Source organism: Seriola lalandi, unplaced genomic scaffold, assembly GCF_002814215.2.
Source record: "Seriola lalandi dorsalis isolate HSWRI2012SDOR001 ecotype SW California unplaced genomic scaffold, Sedor1 jcf7180002054920, whole genome shotgun sequence".
In the NCBI taxonomy this organism is placed as follows: domain Eukaryota; kingdom Metazoa; phylum Chordata; class Actinopteri; order Carangiformes; family Carangidae; genus Seriola; species Seriola lalandi.
Genome location: NW_019525472.1, coordinates 1,311,274 through 1,334,639, shown reverse-complemented (window position 1 = coordinate 1,334,639; position 23,366 = coordinate 1,311,274). Strand labels below are relative to the sequence as shown.

At 42.7% G+C, this 23,366-nt stretch overlaps 2 protein-coding genes across 3 annotated transcripts in view; both read right to left on the bottom strand.

Annotated features, from left to right (window-relative positions):
• cdc42ep4b (CDC42 effector protein (Rho GTPase binding) 4b) overlaps nucleotides 1–1,757 on the bottom strand; it is a 20,579-nt gene extending 18,822 nt beyond the window's left edge. The window contains exon 1 of the mRNA XM_023431319.2: nucleotides 1,539–1,757. The gene's annotated coding sequence lies outside the window, so the exon portion shown is untranslated. The remainder of the gene's footprint in view (nucleotides 1–1,538) is intronic.
• A 4,268-nt stretch (nucleotides 1,758–6,025) lies between these two features.
• sdk2b (sidekick cell adhesion molecule 2b) overlaps nucleotides 6,026–23,366 on the bottom strand; it is a 266,455-nt gene continuing 249,114 nt past the window's right edge. Inside the window, exons 39-46 of one of the 2 annotated variants that reach the window (XM_087169889.1) lie at nucleotides 23,134–23,343; nucleotides 22,910–23,035; nucleotides 21,813–21,977; nucleotides 21,525–21,665; nucleotides 19,673–19,832; nucleotides 14,006–14,135; nucleotides 8,845–8,901; nucleotides 6,026–8,305 (exon numbers count right to left, since the gene is read on the bottom strand). In XM_087169889.1, coding sequence (XP_087026015.1) covers nucleotides 7,883–8,305; nucleotides 8,845–8,901; nucleotides 14,006–14,135; nucleotides 19,673–19,832; nucleotides 21,525–21,665; nucleotides 21,813–21,977; nucleotides 22,910–23,035; nucleotides 23,134–23,343 — 1,412 coding nt within the window. In that variant the 3' untranslated portion in view covers nucleotides 6,026–7,882. The remainder of the gene's footprint in view (nucleotides 8,306–8,844; nucleotides 8,902–14,005; nucleotides 14,136–19,672; nucleotides 19,833–21,524; nucleotides 21,666–21,812; nucleotides 21,978–22,909; nucleotides 23,036–23,133; nucleotides 23,344–23,366) is intronic. The other variant, XM_087169890.1, reaches the window with a different exon arrangement.

Here is a 23,366-nt window from a genome sequence, read left to right as displayed (position 1 = left end):
CCCCCCCCCCAACTACCTCATTTCTCTTTATCACAGGGTTACTTACACAGCCCTGGGTAAATGATTCATCAGGCATAATGACAAATACTGACTGACCTTAGGGCTGTTGTTAGGGTGTGGTTGTATGTTTGTGTGTGTGTAGGAGGAGGTCAGAGGGCAACAGTCGTACAAAGACAACACCAAAGCCAAGCCCATTAGTCAACATGCCATCCCACTTTTGTCCAGACTGGTGATTTAACAAGAACAACGCTTTGATTACTCATGATAAGCGAGAAATAATGAAACCAAATGTTATAAAACGGACCTGCACACTTTACGGTCAGTGTAGTTAAAAGTCAGGCACACACTATACGGCCTTCAATTACTGCATGATGAATGAGGCTGGGCAGGTATACGGCCACAGTGGCAATTCTGGAGTAAATTACCCAGTTCATCAGGCATGATGACCATGAGAGGCAAGTGCCAGGTCTGTAAACACAAACAGGAACGACTCACTAATGAAGCGGGAAGCTGGACGAATCTGGGAGTGAGGGATGAGGGGAAAGAAGCCATGTTGTGTGTTCAGCTCTCAGAGATTTCACTGTGTTTTGTGTTCCCACTGCAGAGAAAAGTCCATCTGCTCTGATTAAGCCATATCCTCTCCTCCTGCAGCTGAAAATAGTTATTTGGGACGCTTATTTCAGACTCTGCAGCATAGTTCCCACCAGTGAGCATCCACAAAGTGAATAAGTTGAGTTATTAGTGATTTGTAATATGCAAGTCCAAGAGGTCTGCGAACCCTTGGGGGCTCCTAATGGGGAACCAAAAATGTGGAATAGTTTACTTTCTCTGTTATTTAACCCAGTTAATGACTCCTTTCATCTGAGGCTTTGGCCTTCGCTTGAAAACAGATGATTATGTAATTTTATAATGAATTATACAAAGTAGGATTGGGTCCTCTGTGCCAAAATCTAATCAGGTCAGTGATCTAGCACTTCCATACTTAGAGATCCCCCTGACATACAAACTGAAAAACTTTGAGTTCATGGTTCTGATCCAGGACCAGATAGCAAAAGTTTATCCAGTGACACAGACTATAAAGATGTAGATCCATACACAACAAGCCAAGATTCCCAGAGTATCTGGAGACAAAGAAGCAATTATGACACAAGAGGATATTTCCTTTAAACTAAAGCGGTGCCTTTCATAATGTTATGGTTTGCCCCATTACTCTCTAGTCTCCAGCAGGCAGGATTGGAGGACACAGAGGACGCCAGAGGGCTCATTGTTGTCGCTCCATATGGGACAGCCAAGAGCTCGATGAGACTGCCTGGCGCTGATTGTCCACAAGCAGGTTTGACATTCAAATGAGATGCAGATTTCACACCGTGGGCTTAACTTCAACCTACACGTCCCCTGACCCCACAGAGGAGTCTGGAAACTACATTAAACACACAGCCGTGTCAGTACTAAAAGCACAACTTGTCTTAAATAAGGGTTAAACAACAGAACATTGCAGCTAAAGTGTAAAACGACAGTCACACATGAAGAAATGTTACCTTTCTCTGCGGGGTCCACGCGAGGGGGGAAGTTTCAGTTTTCAGGTTATATTCCACGTAACTTTCGCTGAACACACGAGAACTCGAGGTGAAGCGTGTGTGTCACTGAAAGTGAAGTTTCGTTTGCTCAGCAGGAGAATCAGAAGAGTTTTTGCAGCGACACTGCCCCCGTGTCGGTGCTCCGGCGTCCGTTTAGTTCGCTTCAGTGTGGCGCACAAAGCCTCCCTCCCCTTCCATCCAACCCCCCCACCCCACCTCCTCTCCCCTCATGTGCCAGAGAGAGCACCACCTCCTGCTGCGGTTTAAAGGGACAGTGTCCTGTTTATCCACAACACATAACAATAGGCAGAAGTTGAACTTGGTGAGGCTCCACAGCAAACTGTGATGAAAGAAGTATTCAGATCCTTTACTTATGTAAAAGTAGCAATACAGCAGTGTGAAAATACTCAAGTTAAAGCCCTGCATGAGAAATCCTATTTAAGTAAAAGTACAAAGTATTAGCAGCAAAATGTAGTTGAAGTCTTTAAGTAAAAGTGACTAATATATTATCGTATATAACATCATTGGATGATTAATTCTGAGGCATCAGTGTTGTAGGTGGAGCTAGTTTGAGCTACTTTATATACAGTTGTATATACAGGGATACCAGATACATATGAGGGGTTATGAGATTAATGGGAGAAGAAAGAAGAAAAAACAAATTCACAAATCTGTTTTCATTTGTTTTTTACTTTTTCTCTAACTGTTGAATTTTGATGAGTTACTGGATTATTTGAATGTTTATTGAAATGAAACCAAGTAAGAAGTTTAGAGGGGAAAATCACTATTTGGTGGAGCTGTTAACAACAAAATGTGACCCTCACAGAATCAGTGCTTTTAGTAAAATGTCAGAGGCCAAAAAGGCTGGAAACCATTGTGCAAACTTTTCATCTTAAAAGTGACTAGTAACTAAAACTATCAAATTAGTGCAGGGTAGAAAGTGTACTTGTTACTTTCCACCACTGCTCCCAAGCAACCACTACACAACTAATGGCAATGAAATAAGAAATAAGACATTTATTTATTGTGTATGAATGTGGCTTGTAGTGTGAAGCTATATAAGTGCAATCCATTTACCGTTCCATTACAGTGACCTTGAAACTTTGACCACCAAAAATCTAATCAGTTCATCCTTGAGATTTTTGTGCCAGATCTAATGAAACTCTCTCCAAGCATTCCAAATGTATCACATTCACAAGGATGGGACAGATGTGAGGGCACAGTGACCTTGACCTTTGAACTGCCTGAATCTAAATCTTATCAATTCAGCCTTGAGTCCAAGTGAACATTTGTTCAAAATTTGTACAAAAAAAAAAAAATCCCTCAAGGTTCTGCTGAGATATTGTGGACCACAGACAGACAACCTGAAAACATAATACCTCCTGCCAAAGCTGTTGCCGGCGCGGAGGCGTAATAGCATAAAGTGTGAACATGCAGTACATGTCATAGTACATTCTGGTTGAGGCCTATTTCAAAAATACCTCTTTAATATCAGAAATGTTTCCTCTGAAAATGAGCAGAGTCCATAACATTCAGCAGGATGTTCATTTGTAGCATTAGGCCAAATGTACTGCAACGTAGCCAATTACTATAATTAAAGGTCTAGACACACGGATTTCATTACTAACTCATAATATCTATGAAGGAAATTAGGGTGGACGTTATGCCCTTTACTCAAATTATTTTTGATGATGATGATGATTTCCAGATGACATGAAAAATGGCCTTTAATTTCACACATAAAGCAAATGTATAACCTTTGATGTGTAACACATTCAGGAAATGTAGAAATGAGCTTGTGCCTGTGTGCTTGCCACAGTCATCTGGTCCTCAGGTGTGAACTTTACTCTTGTCCCGCCACTGACGCCCACCTGTCTGTTAAAGTCTCTTTCACCCACCTGTAAATATCATCAGGTCTCATATTATCGCACAATGGACCAATTAGAGGTGCAGAGTTTAACGGGCAGCTCTGTTTGGATCCTTCAGAACTTCAGTGAGTCCGTGCAGAAATAAAAATCTTTGATGGTGCATTACCCTGAAGTGGGCCCCCTCATTCAATTATGGCTTCCTCGTGTGGCTTTGTGTTATATGTTATATAATGCATGCAGCCTGGAAAGGCTACAGTAAGAAATTAGGACATGTGGGACTCTTTTTCTTCTGGTGGAAACTTGTCAAGTGGACAAACCAACACAGTGATAAAAATAACTGAGACCAAATATGATTTCATCCAACAATTTCAGCGATTTATGTCACAATTTTCATCTGCCATGCATCCCTAAGTGAATCTTTCTTGAACCACACACTGTGGAAACTGGTGTCCATCCACACTGCAGGAAGGGCGACAGTGAGGTTGGCTTGGGCAAATTAACTTACCAAAATGTCTATGGTCATTTTTGTGCTCTCTCCCATAATGCACATCAAGTCAGCAACCAATTTAAGCATCCACCAAACAGTACATTAGAAAGGCGTTCATGAGCGGCACTGAGGGAACATCCCTTTTCTCAAATTAGTATCCTTTCTCCAACTGCCAGCATATCCTCTTCAAATCCCCCAACCACCCTCAGAGAAGCTCACAAATGAGGCAATTAAATTCAGGGTTTCAATCTCCTTTGAACTACACCTTCTGTCTGAATCCTTTAATATTTCAACTGTGGGTTCTCAAAGCTCAGGGCTATTTAGTACCTTGGTCTCCCTTTTTAACAGGACCACCAGCTCGTTCTTTTCTCTGTCGCTCATGTCATGAGGGAGAGAGAGAAAGAAAGACATAGGGAAATTAACATTTCAGCTCGAAATACCTCCTGTCTGTGATTCCTCTGTCAAAGGGAAATTTCCCATGTGTTTTCAAAAAAGGGATTAGCCGCTCTGGACACGCTCGCTCCAATTCCCTGTTCTGTCCTATCCCGTCTAATCTCCTCTCTTCTCATGCCTATGTGTTTAGTAGGTTAGCCCTGGATCGAGTTGACTGTGATCCAATTAGCATCTAACACCATCTGAAACTGTACATGTGCTTCTGTCGTGCAAGTATGTGTCTCTTACTTCTGCTAAGTTTCTGTTCAACACATTTATTACGCCCCCAAATACATATGGATATCACTTAATGTGCAGTCTGAGGGGCTTAAAGCGCCAACTACGGCAGTTTAGCTAACTGAAGAATGACTGATGAGCTGATGAATTGTGGTTTTCTGGGAGCAAAGAGGAAGATGAAGAAGTCAGGAGGGAACATTTGAAACCTAGACAACAGGATTTCACACCATCTGGACTGATCCAATTTATTGCTGCCCTGAGCAAACACTAACGTTAGGTGGAATTTCATCAACTAATTAGGCACTGACAGATCCATCCTATATGTGCATACACAAAACATTTACACACACAACTTTGCTGATATTGTGCAGTCTTGCATTTTTTTGGCAGGTAAACTGTTTTGGTTCCCATTTGATTGTGGTCAGAGTTGATGTTATGCACCGTGGGTGTTTAACACGTTCACTTGTTTTCATGAAAACACTAAATAAAGCCATGTTCAGACTTAAAATTGCACTGTCAAAAGAACGCAGGGGGTGGTGTTTGTGTGGACGTGCTGCTGCAGGTACCGACGAGAAGATGAAATCAGATTTTGTTTGATTTGGTTAGAATGTATTGTTCGTGATCAGGCCAAATCATGGTTTGATTATATCCCCTATGGTAATTGTGTTTGCATTCTTTCATTTACTCTGTGATGTGGACCGATGGCAGGGGGTGGATACATACGTACTTATATAACTAAGAGTTACATTCATTACTGAATAGGAGACGACTGCTGTGCAATCACCATGTTTATGTTTTTTCATTCGCTGTGACAGAAGAGTGGTGATTGCAGTCAGCAGGTCTGCAGTGGAAAGGGGCGTTGCTAGGTATGTGTTACTGAAAATGAGAAGACTATGTTGTGTGGTGGAGGCCTTGCAGCACTGGGCTGTGGCTAAAGTTGTCAGGATCCTTTTGTAGCAGCACTGAAATGAATGAGGACACAACATTTTGAGACCTGAATCATATTGCGATTATTTTGACAGATATTGCAACTGCGTTATATGGCACAATTTTAGTGTCAATGATCATTTCTGCATTTTCATTTTCCCCCCAAAAAAAACCAAAAAGATGTAATTTTTGCTGGGACTTATACACAAAAAGCATGTTCCCTTACATAAGTAGAATATGATTTGTAGTCCGTGGTATCTTTGTAGCACCACAATGCTTTTCTATTACATTTATAAAAAGGTATGTCATCACACATTTTACCTTTATCAAAATAATTGCAGCTCCTGAGATTTCGATAATATATCAATTAATTGTTCAGCCTTAGTTTGAATGAAGCTTTAGTCTATGTGACAATAGTTATATGATTTGAATGTCTCCATCCCATCCTTGTCTTCCCCTCCTTCCATCTCCAGTTCGCAATTGAGCACCAGAAAAGCTAACATTGAAAAATAATTTATTTCAGAAATGTACTGTGATCATATATTCATTCAGATTCTGCATGATAAGCTTTTGTTGCGTACAATGAAATCACCCCACAGAGAAAAAAAAAAATAAGTAGATGATTTTTTTAAACTTTTTTTTTCTTTTGAACTATGGAAACTAGGAACACACCACTGAGTCTTCACTATAGCGTTATGAGTGTGCCCGGCAGGCGGCTGCACGGTGCCGACCCTCTGTGGCGTTACTCCAGGCAGGTTTACAGTTGCTGCAGGTCAGTCTCTTTATAACCAGACACACAGTGAAGGATCTATAAAGCTTACGCACAAGAAGTGTTACCATACACACGCGCGCGTGCACACACATACACACGCGCGCACATACACACACACGCATTAGCATTTGGGACACTACAGTCACACCTGAATAGTACAGAGCGGTTGATTACATAAAAGGGAAAGAGGTGAGGCAATTCAATGACATCATCTCTTAGCGCGGGCTCAGCGCTTCCCCGTGATAGTGGTCAGTGATAGACAGGAGTTATACCAGCAGGGGAGGAAACAGAGAAAAATCCTCTTTGTTTCTTGTCAGAATCACACTGTTAACATGTGAGCGGGACCGGCAGCTGTGACAATCCCACACTGTACTTCAGAAAAGTTTTTGACACTCTTGGTTTTCAAAGCATTTTTCAGTAGACGTGCAGAATGAGACTGATGAGTGTATATGTGAGCCAGCAAAAGGATGAAAAAAACATATGGGTCGTGTATGCAAATGAATTCACCGCCCATATCTGTCAGGTTTAAAAGATGGCTCTCGTAGCGCGAGGGCCAGCCGTTATGATGCCACGGTCAAACAGCAGCACCGTCAGCAGTTCAGTCACAACTGGTGCCAGATATCATAAATAAGTGTTTCTCTATCAAGGCATCTTTGATTCACTGTAACACACTCACAAAAAAGGACTTTAAACACTTTCACTTTAACAGATATACACTCATATATCCGCAGGATCCTTCAGGCACAGCACAGTCACTGACATTTGACTCGCCGTGGGCCAAATGTTGTCCGACTTCTCTTATGTGTTTGCGTGCTAAAGGCCAGAGAGCCGTTTCCATGAAAACACAATGATTGTTTCTCCAAATTTCTGCTTCAAACTCTCCCAGCCCACACATTAAAAATTTGTTTGATTTGGCATGAATTCCACATCCACGTCTGTCTTTTTTTTTTTTTTTTTTTTTTTTATCTCGTCCTTGTTTTTGTTTTTACATCCAGGCCATCCAAACAAACACTTGTCCTTTCACTTCCACAATATGGCTCCATCATATTGTTACATCAGTCTCCGTCAATGCACGAGTCTGCACTGGCATGATTTTGTCGTCTAGGTACATCTACTATATATATGTATATTTATATGTGTGTTTTTCCAAAGATTCTTGTGACTTTGTACAGAATCAAAGAGATTACCATTCGACTTGTGTTCCATAAACAGTAACAAAAAAAAAAGGAGGAAATAAATGTAAGAAAAAAGTCATGCAAATAGTTCAAATAGCAAAATAAAAAAAAGTGAATAGATGTTGCAGAGCAGAGTATTTTATCAACCGGTGAGAAATCAAAAGTCTACACTGGCACACTTGCACACATTACACAAAAAAAAGTGCTCCAAAAAGTCTCATAGTGTTGTTCCGCATGTATCCAGGCTGCATAAGAGAAATAATGTGAGATAAAAAAAAGTAATGAAAAGAAAAAGGCGTAAATGACTTGATTGGGTTGACTGCGCGTTATGCAATGCTATGTTCTCCTTCAACGCAGGTTGGGTGGGTAGATATTTCCAGAACTTTCTATGTCCCTTTCAGCATTTTTCACACAAAGGAGGAGAAGCCAGCAATGGGGGCCCGCGAGCCTGGGGCTAGACTGCTGGGGGGCCTGTAGAGGGTGCTGTGCTGGCTAGGGGGGTTGGAGCTCTGCTGGGAGGGGGTGGGAGTCCGGCTACCTTTGGGCCTAAACAGGCTGCCCTGGCCCTGAGGCTGGCCTTGGGCCTGCTGCGGCTGGGGGCTTGGCGAACTGAGTTGGGGTGGCAGTGGAGGTAGAGGAGGCAGCGGCGGCGGGGCGCAGTGATCAGGGTCGCCCGACTCAGACTCGGTGTAGCTGTAGGCCTGTGCCCGGGATATGCCTTTCTGCTGGCGGCGCCAAGAGTTGTAGTAGGTGGGGTCGCTTATGTAGTGGTTGACGAAGGAGTGGGTCTTCTGTCGGTTGGGGTCCACCTCGTACTCGCTGTCGCTTCCCTGTGAGAGACAGCAGAAGAGGAAACACTGAGTGATGCTGTTAGAGTGGGAAGATTGTGCAGTGTTTCCATGGGGAGCAGTTAGAGATGCTGAGGCTATAAATGTAAATGAACATGAAGTTATTGAATTATTCTGAGCAGAGTCATCAATTCACAATCATCCCTGTCTAAACAACGAACACACATGCACACACACACACACACGCACATTTACTACACAGCACGAGTACACATGGACGTCAAAGATGGTCAAAGATGGTCAAAGCATGATTACTGACGGATGACTTGTTACTGAAGCGTGCACTGAAAAACGGACAAAGGCAAAAGGTCAATTTATCTACAGGATTTTTGTAAGATCTTTGTATCCACACCACGCCAGCAAGACGGGGTTTGGTGTTGGTGTATATAGAACAGTGGACCACATAAAACCCATAATGGGAATCTCAGGGAGAGGATTGGATGGGGAGTTGCAATAGGAACCAGTCACCTATCAGGCTAAAAAAAAAAACATTCAAAAGCAGGCAGCCACAGGAACCTCACCAAATGCAGTGGAAGTGTATGTAGACCACCTGTCCCATATGAAAACACCAGCGCCTCCTATGGGTGAACAGAACAATGGGTTTTACAGTACATCACCATAACAGAATGATTCAAATGGCCCAGTCATGATGATGGCAATACCATAAATATGTATACATATATATGTATAGATCCTTTTCTGTGTGAATGGTGTGAAAAGCTGATAAAAAGATGAACAAAATAAACAGATTGTGAACAGGAAACAGAATTGATTTAAGAGTTCACTGAGAATTTTTTTTTTCTTCATGTTTCAAGTGAGTTTGAACTCCACCCAAGCCATCTGTAGAGAAATGATCACGATCCTCAGCACATTCTTGTCACTGACCCTCCACCTTGCAGCAGGCTCGTCTCACGTCAAGTAACATTCCATGTGTCTGACTAAAAATCAACGTGATCATTGACTGCTGTGGAGCGTATTGCTCATGGTCAACTAATTGCAATAAAAGCAAGCTGCCAATTGGCCAGCTAGCCCTGCGATTAATCACCAGGATACAATGAACTAATGCACACTCGACTTTGCCAAAAATTGTCACAGGGTAATTTCCCAAAGAGGCAACTTAGGTGTATAAAAAAAGTATGACTGTATAAAAGCTTCTTTGCTCTCTCACCCGTCATATTATCATGTTCCATCTTCTCATACAAGAAACATGGCTGCTGGCACGCACTCGTAGAAGAATGCGGTCCAGAGCACAGATCCTTTGCTGGATATTGCATGGCACATATGTGACACATATGGCGGTAGAGTCAGATTTCCCTCTGCCTCAACTCCTCTCCTATGCCAAACCCCCTATATAAAAGCTTTTTCTTTTGTTGCATGTCAGCAGAGTTTATAAATGTCCAAACACTAAATGCTTGGGTTGAATTAGAGGAAAAATGGCCCCGCTTTTTCCTCTTTGATTCTAAACAAAGGGACTCCCTTCCCCCCTTCTTTTCCCCAAATTAATCAAAGGCAGACCATGCGCAAAGCAATGTTTTGTGAAATCAATCACAATGATCATATATCCTTTTTTTTTTTTTTTTTTAAACTTTCTTTTATATGGTGGTTCCTCTCAATAAAGACTCGGGGTGTGAGATGCATCAGTGGTTGCGTGTGTTTGTGTCCATTTGTAATATTGTTGTAAACACTTGAGGCCAACCAGTGTTGAAAAAGCATTCCAATCATGCCAGTGTGTTTAGCAACACAACAACGCCATAACAAGATCCATTAACAGTGGACCGACAAGACATACTGAGCCACTTCAAGTGGTATTACCTCACTCTCAAAGAATTAACACTGCATTGAGGGATGAAACGCCATTCTGGTTGTGTGTGTGTGTGAGAGCGTGTGACTGTGTGTGGTAGTGGCGGTGGGGAAAGAGTGAGTGCAGACCAAGTGTTGACATGGTGAATTGCGTCCTACTCCTGTCTCTTGGAGCTTGGCTGTGAAGTGTGCGCAACAGATGTTCTGACTCTTAAAATGTTCAATGTACAAGCAAACACCTCTCTAATGTGTCCTCTTTTTTTTTTTTTTTTTTTTTATTGCTTTCGATTCACCAGCCAGTCTTTCACAGAAATAACTCAAGGATCCAGCTTCAGCTGAGAAGCTTGAAGATTTGCCTGTGGGCCAGCGTCGCAGGTGAAACAGCGCCTTAACTTCAGCTCATTACAAGATAATTACTAGCGTTGGATTCTGTGAAAGAAACAGGCTTTGGGCACGAGATGCAGTGTTGCACTTCAGCCTCAAGGGAACCAACCGTCGTGTTTATGCATGGATAAGACAGACATATGCCAGCCTGCCAGTGTCAATTATTAAACATTTTTTCATCATTATGATGTTAAATTAGGCAGAGAAACAGATCTAATTAACTGGTGAAACCTCTTGACAGTAGTTTATTTTATCAACAGCATAATAAAGTTGCCCTGTGTTCATGTTTACAGTCACTAACAATGTAGGGAGAGGAACAATGTAGGAGACAGAAAACAAGGAGAAAAACATGACAATGGAGGTGTAACAAATACGGGCCAAGGTACGATTTATTGGATATGAATTGGTCATTATCAGAAAATAAGGCAGCTGTTCAGCCACTCTATCTCAAAGAACTTTGACCTTTGACCTCAACATATGCCATCATCTTGGATTGTGTGTTGTTTTTACTTGCAATTACGGCTAAATTTGTTCCATTACACACCTTAGAATGGATTGATTATTAAAATGCTTTGTAAATAACTTTACTTTCCTGACGTTCATATAACGGCACAAGATTGAAACAACATTCTCCTGGTGAGCAGGGATCCCATCCCCCCTCCCCTCCCCTCCCTAAACATTGATGCATACCCCAATACCACAGAGTGGGTCAGTCCTTTGTCCTCTAGTTATGGATTATTTCAAAGAGGAGGGGGAGAGAAGAGGGGGCTGTCTATGTCACTCTCATTGATGAAGTGAACACAGCAGGGGTCCCCTGAGACAAAGACAATAACAGTATATGTGGGGCTCGAGGGGGATTAAAGTCCAGAGACATCCCCAGTACATATTTTTTAAGCTATTTCTGTGCAGAAGAAAAAGAGTGGAGGATAAACAGGAATTGGAAGATATGTTTTTTGGCTGCATACTGAACCGCCTGCTGCGTCAAGGCAAGGATATAGTCCTCCTTAGCAGCTCCAATCCCTTCTATAATGTCTGTTGATTCATCAGAACAATTATAATCAAAGGGATTTGTGATTTTGTTTGGCATTAGCTCTGTCCAAGACTGGTGGATTCACTTTAATGAGAGTAATGGAAGCATGTGCATTTATTCCTTTAACATGTCATAAGTATGTAGTTTAAGGGACTAGAGGTTAGTTCTCTTCTACATCATCCCTCCTTTTGCTTGCCATCTCGCTGTCCCTCCACCACCCTCTCTTTTGTATACATGCCATAAAATTTTTTAAAAATTAAATCTAATTTATCTGGGCTCATAATTTTAATTTATTATGGGTTATGACATCACACGTCAGACAGGGCCAGTCAAAACAAAGCGGTGCGTTGTCACTAGAGACAATCCAAACATTACAGACAGTATTCTCAGTTGAGCTGCGGCCAAAAAAGCTACAGTACAGTAGCCCCAAAGAGAAGAGAGAGAGAGAGCGAGAGAGCGAGAGAGAGAGAGAGAGAGAGAGAGAGAGAGAGAGGGTGGAGAAAAAGAAAGCATGTGAGAGAAAGCAGACATTTTCGTTTCTCTCCAACGGAATGCCACTCTGCAGAGAGAGAGCATAATCTACAATCCATCTCTGACTCAGAGATGAGATCATCAGTCTTCGGCTGGTTTCTGCTTTAAATGAAACACAAAGCTGCTGCAACAGAGACAAACCTTAGAAAATGAGAAAACGCTGCAGACTGAAGGGGATAAAAGTCAATAGGCGTCTACCTGCAGGGCAGCAGAGCAGTAATGTTGGCCTTGTTGCCTTGCCAAGTCAATGTTAGCTTCCTGCAAATCCCCTCTTGAGGAGGAGTACAATAGTCAACTTATACCTGCTGGTGGAGGCCCCGGGGATTAATGAGGACAGACAGCACAATGGCACACTGATAGCTCCGAGTTATCCGCTCAATAAAACTTCAAAGAGCATTCCTGGATTTTTCCAAAGCGCCATTGGGTGCTGATATGGTGGCCTGTCAAGGGTGTATGGCAGTGGAGCCGTGGCGTAACAGTCAGGCCTCTGTGTGTTTTATCCCATCAAAGCTAACGTCAGCACCTTGAATGTGCAGCGCGGCAGCAGGCAGGCAGGCAGGCGTCGCCGGTTTACTACATTAGGGCCATGTTTGACAATACACAAGTGCGAACGGTAGATATGTCGGACAGGTGATGAAATATCGAAATGCTTCATTTGAGGGGATCTCATCATGCTGCGAAAGGTCCTGTCTGTAGCGATTCATTGTAGGGAGATTTTCATTTGATCTGGAAATGGGACTTAGGTCTCGACAAGGTCAGGTGGGGAGAGATTTCTGGCTGCGGAGTTCACACTGGAGACGTATGTAGCTGAGAGATGTTCCAAGATAATTTGGGAAATGCCTCGAGTGAAGAAGTCCTGGATGAAAGAAAACACTGAAGGAAGACTGAAAGAAAGGGAATTCATGACCACTTCCCGCCCTGATGCTTTCATCTGACTAGGACCGCAAGATGGTTTGCCGTAAACCACCAGAGAACTGGTGGCGGGAGGTGACATAAACAAAAAACAGAAACAACATATATGCACAGAGGGGAAGAAACAATGTCGATCAAAGCACAACAGGGAATAAAGGAAAAATCCATACTGAAAAAAAGACCAAACTCAGAAAATCAGAGACATGAGGGTGGGCGGCACGCAGACGGATCAATGGAGAGATACAGAGAGGCAGAGGGGAAAGGCACAATTTATCAATTACACTCACTCAGTGGGCAAAAGTAGTTTGGCTCAGCGCATAGCAAACGCCACAAAGTCAGGCATTCTAGCAATAGCTGTTAGTCATCTATCAGTCCTGACAGTGTCTGCTCAGAAGACTCGAAAAATTCACACAAGATTGAAAACTATGATTTTAACGCTAATGAGGCTTGTCTCCACCACAGAAGAAGCCAATATGGTATCCTGGATGATTTTTTTTTGTGACTCTGACCTTACCTACTGAAAATTCTATAGGAAAAGTTGGATAGGAAGCAACCTCTAGTACATAGCTAGCTCTGAAACAAATTTTGCCTTCTATCTAACGTAAAAAATGTTGTGGCTGAGTGCAGTGGCCTGGATCTCAGGTGGAGGTTTGCAGACAACATTCTCCACAGGTCACTGACCGGTCTAAAAACTGCTTTGCCACCAGCGAGCAGAGTCATTAATCTCTCATCTCTCCATGTGTAGCACTGTAGCTACACCTCTGCAGGTCAAATGCATCCAGGTGAATGACAGAGAGAGGACACCATGTGGACAGTATGAACTGACACAACAACGCTGTAACAGCTGACGATGCAAAGCAGAGATGACTATGTGCACACAGACAAGTACAAACACATAACAAATACACACTTTATGCAGACAGGTAGTGGACATTTAACATACAGAGACCATACAAGACAGAGTGCAACCCCCCCCCCCAAAAAAAAACAAAAAAAAAACAAACAAACAAGTGTTGCTACTGCACCTGTGAGTCTGAGATTTCCGAGGGTTTTTCAGTCAGGCTGCTGCTCTCTGCAGGGATCAGGTCGTTGTACTTTGTACTGACGTCTTCGTCGGAGTAGTGAAGGCTGCCTGGACTGGGCCTGGGAGGAGACCTAGGCGCAAAGGGATAGAGGTAAACTATCAGAAGACTTCGGGTGGTTGTCGTCCTCCACCAGAGGATTTTGTTCAACCTTACATTGTTTTGGCATTTCATGACAAACATATTTCATACTTTTTGCCATCATTTCTATCAGTTATTACGAACATTGTGCTCATCAAAGTAACTGAGGAGGCACGTGCTCATCTTAAAAAAAGGAAGATGGGGCAACAATCATGAAGTCAGATGATTGGACAAATGGCAGGTTTATACCCCATTCAGACCGACACAACCAGGAGTGGAAATGAATTTGTTCTTAATTCATTATTGAGAAGCAGGGTGGCAGCTGTCTCATGTATGCGCCCCATGCGGGTCGAACACGTCGGGTAGAAAGTAATACCAAGCTTTCATCACAGACATCTCAGACATTTCACCTTCAGGTTCATCTTAAAAAAAAAGTGGTTTAGATATTCCGGCTGAACTGCTGTGCCTGTGTCGTGTCCCTTCTGTGGCCTGGTGGTCAAGGACACAACGTCCCTCACTTGGATGCCAGCTGGGACCCTTTGTTGCATGTGACTCCCATCACCATTTCATCCCTGTCACCCTCCTTGTTTTCTGTCTGTCTCTACTGTCAACTATTAAAAAGACAAGCTGCCAAAAAAAAAACAAACAAAAAAAATCTTTAGAATAACTGTCTTGTTTACAGCCTGTCTGATCTTCTAGCCCCTCGTCTGTCTTGCTGTATTGATGTCGCCATGCTCCTAAATCTCAGTAATTACTTTGCCAAGTACAACGCCAAAGCAACCAACAGAAACAACGGCCAAAATTATGCAAATAAGACCTAAGCTGTCATGATCATCCTTTAAAAATATCATCCTTTATTTGTATTCAGCATCAACATTGAAGCGGATTCTGATAAACAAGCAAATGAAGCTCTGCAATGACTCTGGGTGTCCATCACTTCCACTGATGTCTGAGACAAAACAGCGAGTGCTCCCTTTCAAATTCACATGTATCACAGTCTGTGTGTGTAGGAGGAGTGCAGCTAGATGAGAATCATGGGACACTCATGAGACGGCTGCCTACAGTCAGTCTCTCCTGGAATGAATGATTTGCCCTGATTCGCTCCTCACTGTGGGCTGTGGAATGTCAAACCACCGGGCCCTTGTGACTAAATTATAAATTGAACTCGTGCGGCGCTCAAGGGGTCATTACACAAATGGCAGCCTTAAGGCTTTTGCTCTGGCAAATGTTATCAGAGCCTGCGTGAATGATGGCATGGATTAAACTGTCAGTGGCATGCTGTGGTGATTAAATATGTCACTCAGGTGTGAGTTTAAAGAGTTTAAGTGATGGGGATGAGCGAAGGGAGGATTCTTGAAGGGAGTGTGTGGTGGGAGAAGGCTTGAGGAGAGGTGTTGAGTGAAACTGAAGGCTGAAAGAAAGAAGGAATGAGGAAAAATGAGGGCAGAGAAAGATGAAATACTGGAAAAACAATTCCTAAAATGGTGCACTCTTGTCAGGGCTTCTTTAAGTAAATATGAGAGGAGAAAAAAAAAAACGCTCTCTGTGCTTAAGCTCCTCCGTACTTTCCAGTGTCCCCAGTCCTGCTAAACAAACACCCATCTGTTTCTGCTGATTGGTGCTGGTTTGGCCGGGACTACTGGGACATACTGACTCCTGTTGACTTTCCAGGCCGCGGTGTCGGCCGCCAGTCGCTGCCAGCGGAGCTGCTGCTGCTGCTGCAGCACAAACAGGCGCTTTACACATGGAAACCACATTTGCATAAGTATTTTCCAAATAAATATGTTTTGAAAGCATTTCAAAAATGCTGTGGGTGAATTCCAGCAATTTTCACAAGCGCTGGTGTTTTGAGTGTGGTGTGGACAAAATGGAAAACTCCACAGGGAAATCACAAAGCAAGCTGTAAGTCAATTACCCTCGATGAGTTATATTAAACTAGATTAAGAGTTAATTCATCTAATTTGAGTGGAGGAGTGGAACGTGTAACATAGAGAACGACTTATGTACAGAACATACAATGTACTACAGTTCTGCTAATTTGTGTGGTGTCTGTGAGTACGTGTATGTTTGAGGATGTTCAACAGAGCTCCGGAATGTGATGAGAGCTGCCGTCACTACACAGGATAAAACTCTGTACTTACACAGAGCAAATCTTTCTGTCTCCAGGAGAAAAAGATCCATTTTAATGCACCATGGAAAATAAATACTAAATAATGGTAATTGCCAATTGGCTTAACCCCCACCCCCCACATACTTGGACTGAGAGGGTTTGGAGAGAGGGTATATATACTAATACAGTGAAGTGATTTGAATCCCTCTACATAATCACTGAATCATATACAGTATATATACATTTTTCAATTTATACTTCCCCAATTCTTTTTTTCCAGTGTTAAATTATTTATAAAGAATGTAGATACAGTGGAGAGTGGAAATGTGAATATGATTGTATAAGTTGCTGAAACTGAAGTAAAAACTGAGTTAAAAAAAAATGCCAATTGCAATAATTTCTGTGAGCTCATGTCAGGTCACAGCAAACAACTTTCCAAAACCCAATGACATTAATGGCTGTTCTTCAGAAAGAAAAAGAACAGCAAAGTAAAAATGGGAGAAAGAAGAAGAAAATAATCAATGGGAGGACATTTGTGCTGGCACACATAAAAAAAGCTTCACACTTATGGAAAGAATATGTATGGAGGGTACAGCTGCTGTATTTTATTTTATCTGCATCATCCAAGTGTTGCACAAGGTATGGAGATGTCTTTGTGAACTTCACACATATATTTTAGTCATGTGAATCAACCACTTCAAATGACATTGAAGTGGTGTTAAGAGGAAAATATAATGAAATTTGAACATGTCTTTTACTAGTCTTATTAGGTGTAATTCCTCTTGAGATAACAGATAAAAAGGATGAATATTTACTTCCATCACTGAGAATAGCTTCTCTGAAATAATAAGAGGAAACTGGAGGCAAAGGGGAAGCTCAAGTAGGCTATAGAGAAATGGGGAAAAAAATAGTGGAGCAAATAAATGTGAGGCAATTTTGACTCTTTTGAAAGGGGGCTGAGCAGCTGCTACTTAAGGTGAAATCATGGTGGATGTGGATGAAATTAATGTGTGTGGATACACGTAGATGGGTGTATGTGTACTAATGTATATAGTGTACATGTTTGGATATGCATGATACACTGCACTATAATATGATACTCCTGCACTACAATATGTATGTATAAGTATATATTTCATGTCTTTCCTGATGCATTCACATATTGCTCCATCCTTATTACAATTATTATTTTATGTATTAAAACATGATTGGGGGTCATGCAGTAATATTATAATTCATTATGTAAATAAATGACAATGAGTCATACAAAAAGTACAATGATTAATACATTCATCAGTTAATCATTATAGCGAGATAAAAACAGCATTTACAAGTATCCTTCCATTATTCCTTTGCCAACAACACGAGTGCAAATGCGACATTTTAAAATAACATCCTAGTAGAATTTCCCCAGATACAATTTCTCTAAGATGCAGTCCAACTCACAAAACACCACAGCAAAGTCTTAATCACATCTCCTAATTCCTATCTGCGCTATTTTCCCAAGCGGTCTCTCCACCGTAACCTTTAGCAACTTGAATTCCTCAGCAGTTCTTTCAGCCGAGTCCCCCTTAAGACACGGTCAGACAAAGAGCTGTAGCCGATGTGAAGAAACGCTGTTGTGAGCCCACTGGGACATTATGATAAACTGCCTGTTTAAAAACATTGAGGAAGCTCAGCCCACTTTCAGCCCTTCTCCTTGACCCTCCTGCGCTGTCGCTGTCGAGCGAAGCGTAAATTATTTATCAGCTCTTCTCGCTCGCACAGAGAAGGGTCCACTTAATCCTCTCGCAGCAAAATTCAGTCAGCAGTATGTCGGGTAAGAAATGAGAACCAGGGGGTGAAATCAAATCTGCCCCCGGTCTTTACTCATTATCAGGCTCTCCTCTTGCTACAGTCGCCTGTAGGGACTTATTAACATGTCTGAAGTGTTCAAGAGCTTTGTCACTCAAGAGTGTTTAAAACCACGTTAATCTACACTGAATTACTTCACCAAGACCTCCTTAAACCCCAAACTACTGTGTCAAAGTAGGTTTCAAACTTCTTAAAGAGAATGATACAAAGCCACACAGGAATGATGCTGCTAATCCCTCCTCCTTTGTCATAACAGCAGTTAAAACACTCGTCTCCTGGATGAACCTGGGCCCCAAAACACATTTGTAAGCAGGAGTTTATGTGGTTGGATTGTTAATATCTTACATAAACCGTGCAACAGATCGAGTGTATGTAAGCGTTAACTATTCTACAGTGCTAGAAAGGCATATTGGCAGTTTAAGTAGTGACCGATTAAGTTGTCACCTACCAAAAGTGAACTGCATTGATTTCCCTGTGATGCTGATTGAATTCACTGCCATGCATATTGGCCCTTGTGTTAAGCTCTAAGACAAATGATCTCCACACAAGAGAAAATCTCAGTCCAATTTCAACCATAAATGGCATTAGCTGTCTCGACACAGCTCTGAATTCGAATGACTACAGCGGGATTAAGAATGTGTTTGATTTCTGATCCCGGTATCAAGCGGAGGACTTCATCCTGCCTTTGGTATTCTAAAACCAGAGATCAAGATGCGGCATTAATCTAAAATCGGAGGCTCAGGTGTCAGGATTTTTCAGTTCCTCCTCTATGGGCGTGGGAGTTGAAAGAGGGGTGATTTTGAAAGTACATCTGTGCATTCTTTCACCCCCCCCAACCCCTCGCCTTCTCCCTTGAAGCCGGAGAATATAATAGGACGCTGCCTGGAAGCTCCTCAAAGACCTGGGCCTGCTTTGATCTGTCCTCAAGGTGACACTCGCTTGCACAAATAGAGATGCACCCACCCAAACAAATGTATCACATTCTCATGCAAAAAACAAAGCACTGTTCATAATATGGACTTGGAGACTCCTGGACATATGCGCACAGAGAGGCAGGTTTCGGAGGAGTGCACCTGTCTCTTCCAGTCAGTAACAATACAGAATGCTGTCATATCCATATGAAAATATAGTCACTGTGCCTGAATCCACCTCTTACCTAAACAGGCTCTAATAATCTAATGCAGAGAACACAGTCTGATGCAGACTTGGACTTATGACTCAGTCCCTGAAGCGTTCTTAGCACAGGTGTCAGTCTGAGTGATTGGCTCTAAACAAGGCCATGGTCTCAGCATGCTGCATGTCCTACAGCTGGGGACTCACTCAAATACAGAAGCTCATTAAAAGGGAATCTGTCGTGAGTCTGTTTGTTTGCTGCTTTTAAATGGCAGGAAGAGTGAGTTTAAGTGCAAGTTGTTAGTAGGAGGGTGGTTTTTTCTCTCCACATAACTGGATAAAGCAGTTTTTTTTTTTTTACCATATGGTTATTTAATTTGGACTTTAAATTAAGCTTCTAATTTGAATATAATCTGCAGTGTTTATAAACTGCAAGCGTGCGGATCACTGACCTGGTGTAGACGCCGTTCTTCCGGCAGAAAGAGTTCTTCACAGACAGCCGTCGGTTGTTGAGCTCCAGAGCAGGGAAACGTCCTTCATCCAGGCTGACCATGTCTCCGTGGGTCAGAGCGTTGCAGTTAGAGTTGTTACCTGGACACACGTATAGAGACACTGTGTGACCACAGGCCAGACGAACAGGCAGGTTAGTGTCTGGGAGGACGAATGGAACTGAGTAATGCCCTTCTTTAAATGATTATTATTCCAAGACTTTAACAGGATAAACCTTGAGACTTGACTGTTTTTGTTTTCAAGTTTCATGCAGGTAAGTCCAAGTAAACTTTCCAGCACCTAAAGCAATAGTTCATCTTTCAGCTTTGGAAAATATGCTTATTCGCTTGCCCAGAGTTAGATGAAAAGATTAATAACACAAATATGTAGCCAGAACCAGCAGGTGGTTAGCTTAGCATCGCATAAAAACAGGGGCAACAGGGGGTACGGCTAGCTCTGGGTGTTAATTAGTGAGTCTTAGAGGTGCTGGTGCTGGAAGGTGGATTTTGTTACCTTCAGACTGAGCAAGGCTAGATGCGTCCCCCTGTTTCCAGTCTTTGTTAGCTAAGCCAACCGGCTGCTGGCTGTGGCCTTACTTTAACAGACACATGCGGTATGAGAGTGGTATCAGGCTTCTCATCTCACTCTCGGCAAGAACACAAATACACCAATTTCCCAAAATTATGAAGTACTGCATTTGAGTCTGACTCAAGACTTGCAGCTTTGTTTCTTAATAAAAACACATAATGAGATTTACTATTAAAAATGTGAAAGAAATAATAATAAATAAGAGATTGAAGCAATAAACCACAGATATGGAGTGCAAATGGAGAATTTACAGATTACACAATGTATTAAACATAGAATAGAGACTTTTCATCCAATATCTAATGACAGGACATTTCCTATCATATAACATTGCAAATCCAAGGCTAAAACTGACTCAATGACTCATTGAAAAGCATGTACAAAAATACCTCCGCATATGATAAATGAGTGTGCCTCTCTGTGTAAACACTGTCAGTGGATCACACATAAATGGGCAGTAAAGCAACTATTTTGCCTCGACTCTAAGTGTCCCTCATAAGTCATCAAACTGCTTGCCACACTGCTCTACAGTAGATTAATGTTTGGAGAGGCTGGCGCTCGCCACGTTACAGGTTAAAAACACTTTCAGTCATCCTAAGACTTATGGCGGACCAGGACCTCCGTGGTTGCTCCGGGGCTACTTGAGGTCAATTGGTGGTTACGCAAACACACAGAAACAGAAAGGCTGCTGGGTAGGTCCAGTCGCCTGGGCCAGATTCCTAGAGGGGGATATGCGAGGCTTTCAGAGTGGCTTTGTGTTGGAGTGAGAAGGAACCTCTTGTTTTTCCTGTCAGTCAGAGAGATGGGCAGTGACCCGCAGGGACCCCACTCCCTTCCCCTGCCTGGCAGCTAAACAGCCATTGCAGAAGTGCTGAGCTGAGGGAAATACCCGCTGATGTCAGAGCTGCACTGAATGGACAAGTATGCTCCCTACTCCCGCTTCCCTACTCCCTCTCCCTCCCTGCCTTTTTTGTTCCCTTGCTACTCAGTCAATTATCTGTTTCATTCAAAATCAGAACATAACCCTCGAACAAAAAAAAAAAAAAAGTTAGCTCAAGTTCACTGCTCTGAATTTGAAAACTGCAAATCATCAAGTCGCCGCATTAAGTGTTAGAAAAAGTCAAGTCATCAGATTCGTGGCCCTCTGTGCCACTGGGTTAGAAGAAAGGTACGGGGCCTCTATAACTGTTAAATGCTCCATTTAATTGTGAAATTGTGTGCACTCACCTGATTCGGACTTCTTGGCATACTTTTTGCTCTGTCCCCTGATAATGAGGATGAAAACCAGCAGCAGGATAAAGATGAGCCCCACCAGAGCCACCACGACCAGGAACCACCACTCCTCGTAGAAGGGCGCCACTTTTTGAGCTGAATGAAACACGGAAAATTGGAATTCACTGTTGCTGAAAAAACATGTGGCCATATTTCTGTGATGTCTGAATGACCTTAGGGAATTTAATTTAGTCTGAAAATTAATGCAATTCAGTTTTTTTTAACAAACACATAAAAGCTCACCAGATATAGAAGGAGAGGGTAGACTCGGAGAGCCATAGCCGTAGTCGTTCACTCCAATTACCCGGAAGTCGTAACTGACCCCTTGCTTTAGGATGTCCATGTTGAACGTATGTAATGTCGCTTCCTTGGGGATGTCCTTGATTAAGATATCCCACAATCCCTCATCTGTAAGGGGTCAGAGGAGAATATGAAAGTTGCAAAACATTTAAACAATGTCAATATGTCTTTGTTAACAGGTTGTTTGTTTGTTTGATATAAGGCTCCGGTCTGGCTGGCAGCTCCCAGGGTAATTCATAATTCCTACAAATATTACACAATCCATCAATTTCACTGCTCCCGTAAAATTTACAGCAACCAAATCTACATCATAAACAGTGGCACAGCCATATTTCAAATGAAGCTATGTTAGATGGCTTACTGCTGGCTTTGGAAATTCTGTCAGAGACCATTTATTACACATTGCGGCTTGTAAACATCAGTGTAAGTTTGACTCTTTTAATGGGGTACACAAACATAAACAAGCACCAGAGTTCATCTGTCATGTTGCACAACTCTGGCAAAAGTTAGAGAAGCTGATGTAATTTGATCTGGAGACAAAAACAAGTCATCAAGTTATATGAGGCTGCAGAGAGTTATGGCCCTTGGCATACGCATTAGAGAAGATGAGGGGGAATGTGCCTGCGTGGGGCTGGTTTAACCATCTTCATTGTCCCCTGGGCACTGACCCGTAGCTATACATTATCCTCCAACAGCGCTCTTTCAAATCTAGAACAAAGTATCCCCCTCAATTTTCACTTAAAAGTCATGAAATACCCCCCCCCCCCCCCGGGAGTCACCTACCATCCATCACCCTCTTAACCCTGCCCGATGTGTCAATCACAACTGAAACCGGATGCCAATTGTCTCAACTGCAGCATCTCGATCAATAATCCATTAAAATACCAGGGACACAGACACCGGGGCAGCAGATGTTGACACTTTATACCACTTTCCTTAATCAAACTATCAAGGTGGCATCAAGGCAAGGTCTAGAATTTCATGGCTGAAGTGGTGATCATCTGGTTTGTGTCCTTACGTAGCCGAGGCGCATACTCTACCTGAAGGTCTGGCCTCGATGACGTAGCGTGTGATGGGAGCGCGTCCTGGGTCCCCGCTGGTCCAGTGGATGGTCAGGGCTGAGCCATAGCGTGTGATAAATGGCTCTCCAGGGGGTCCCGGGGCTCCTGAGGAAGAATAATAAAGTGTTAGAGTAAAAGGTTAAAAACAAAACAAAACAAAAAAAAACAATAAATAAAAACATCAACATTGTCACTAAACAAACCTTCTCCTGGGCCGGTGGTGATATTGGCTTCCACCTCGGGCCCGTAGATGAAAGTCTTGGCCCGGATGCGGAAGTTATATGTGATGCCGTCGGCCAGGTCTTTGAGCTTCAGCCAGAGGGGCCCGCTCCCCTTCACGTCCACCGTCACTGTCTTACTGACGCCTGGGGGGGAGGGGGAGTGAAGACAGTCGGCACAGGCCACTGAAGACTCTAGACAAACACACCACATTTAG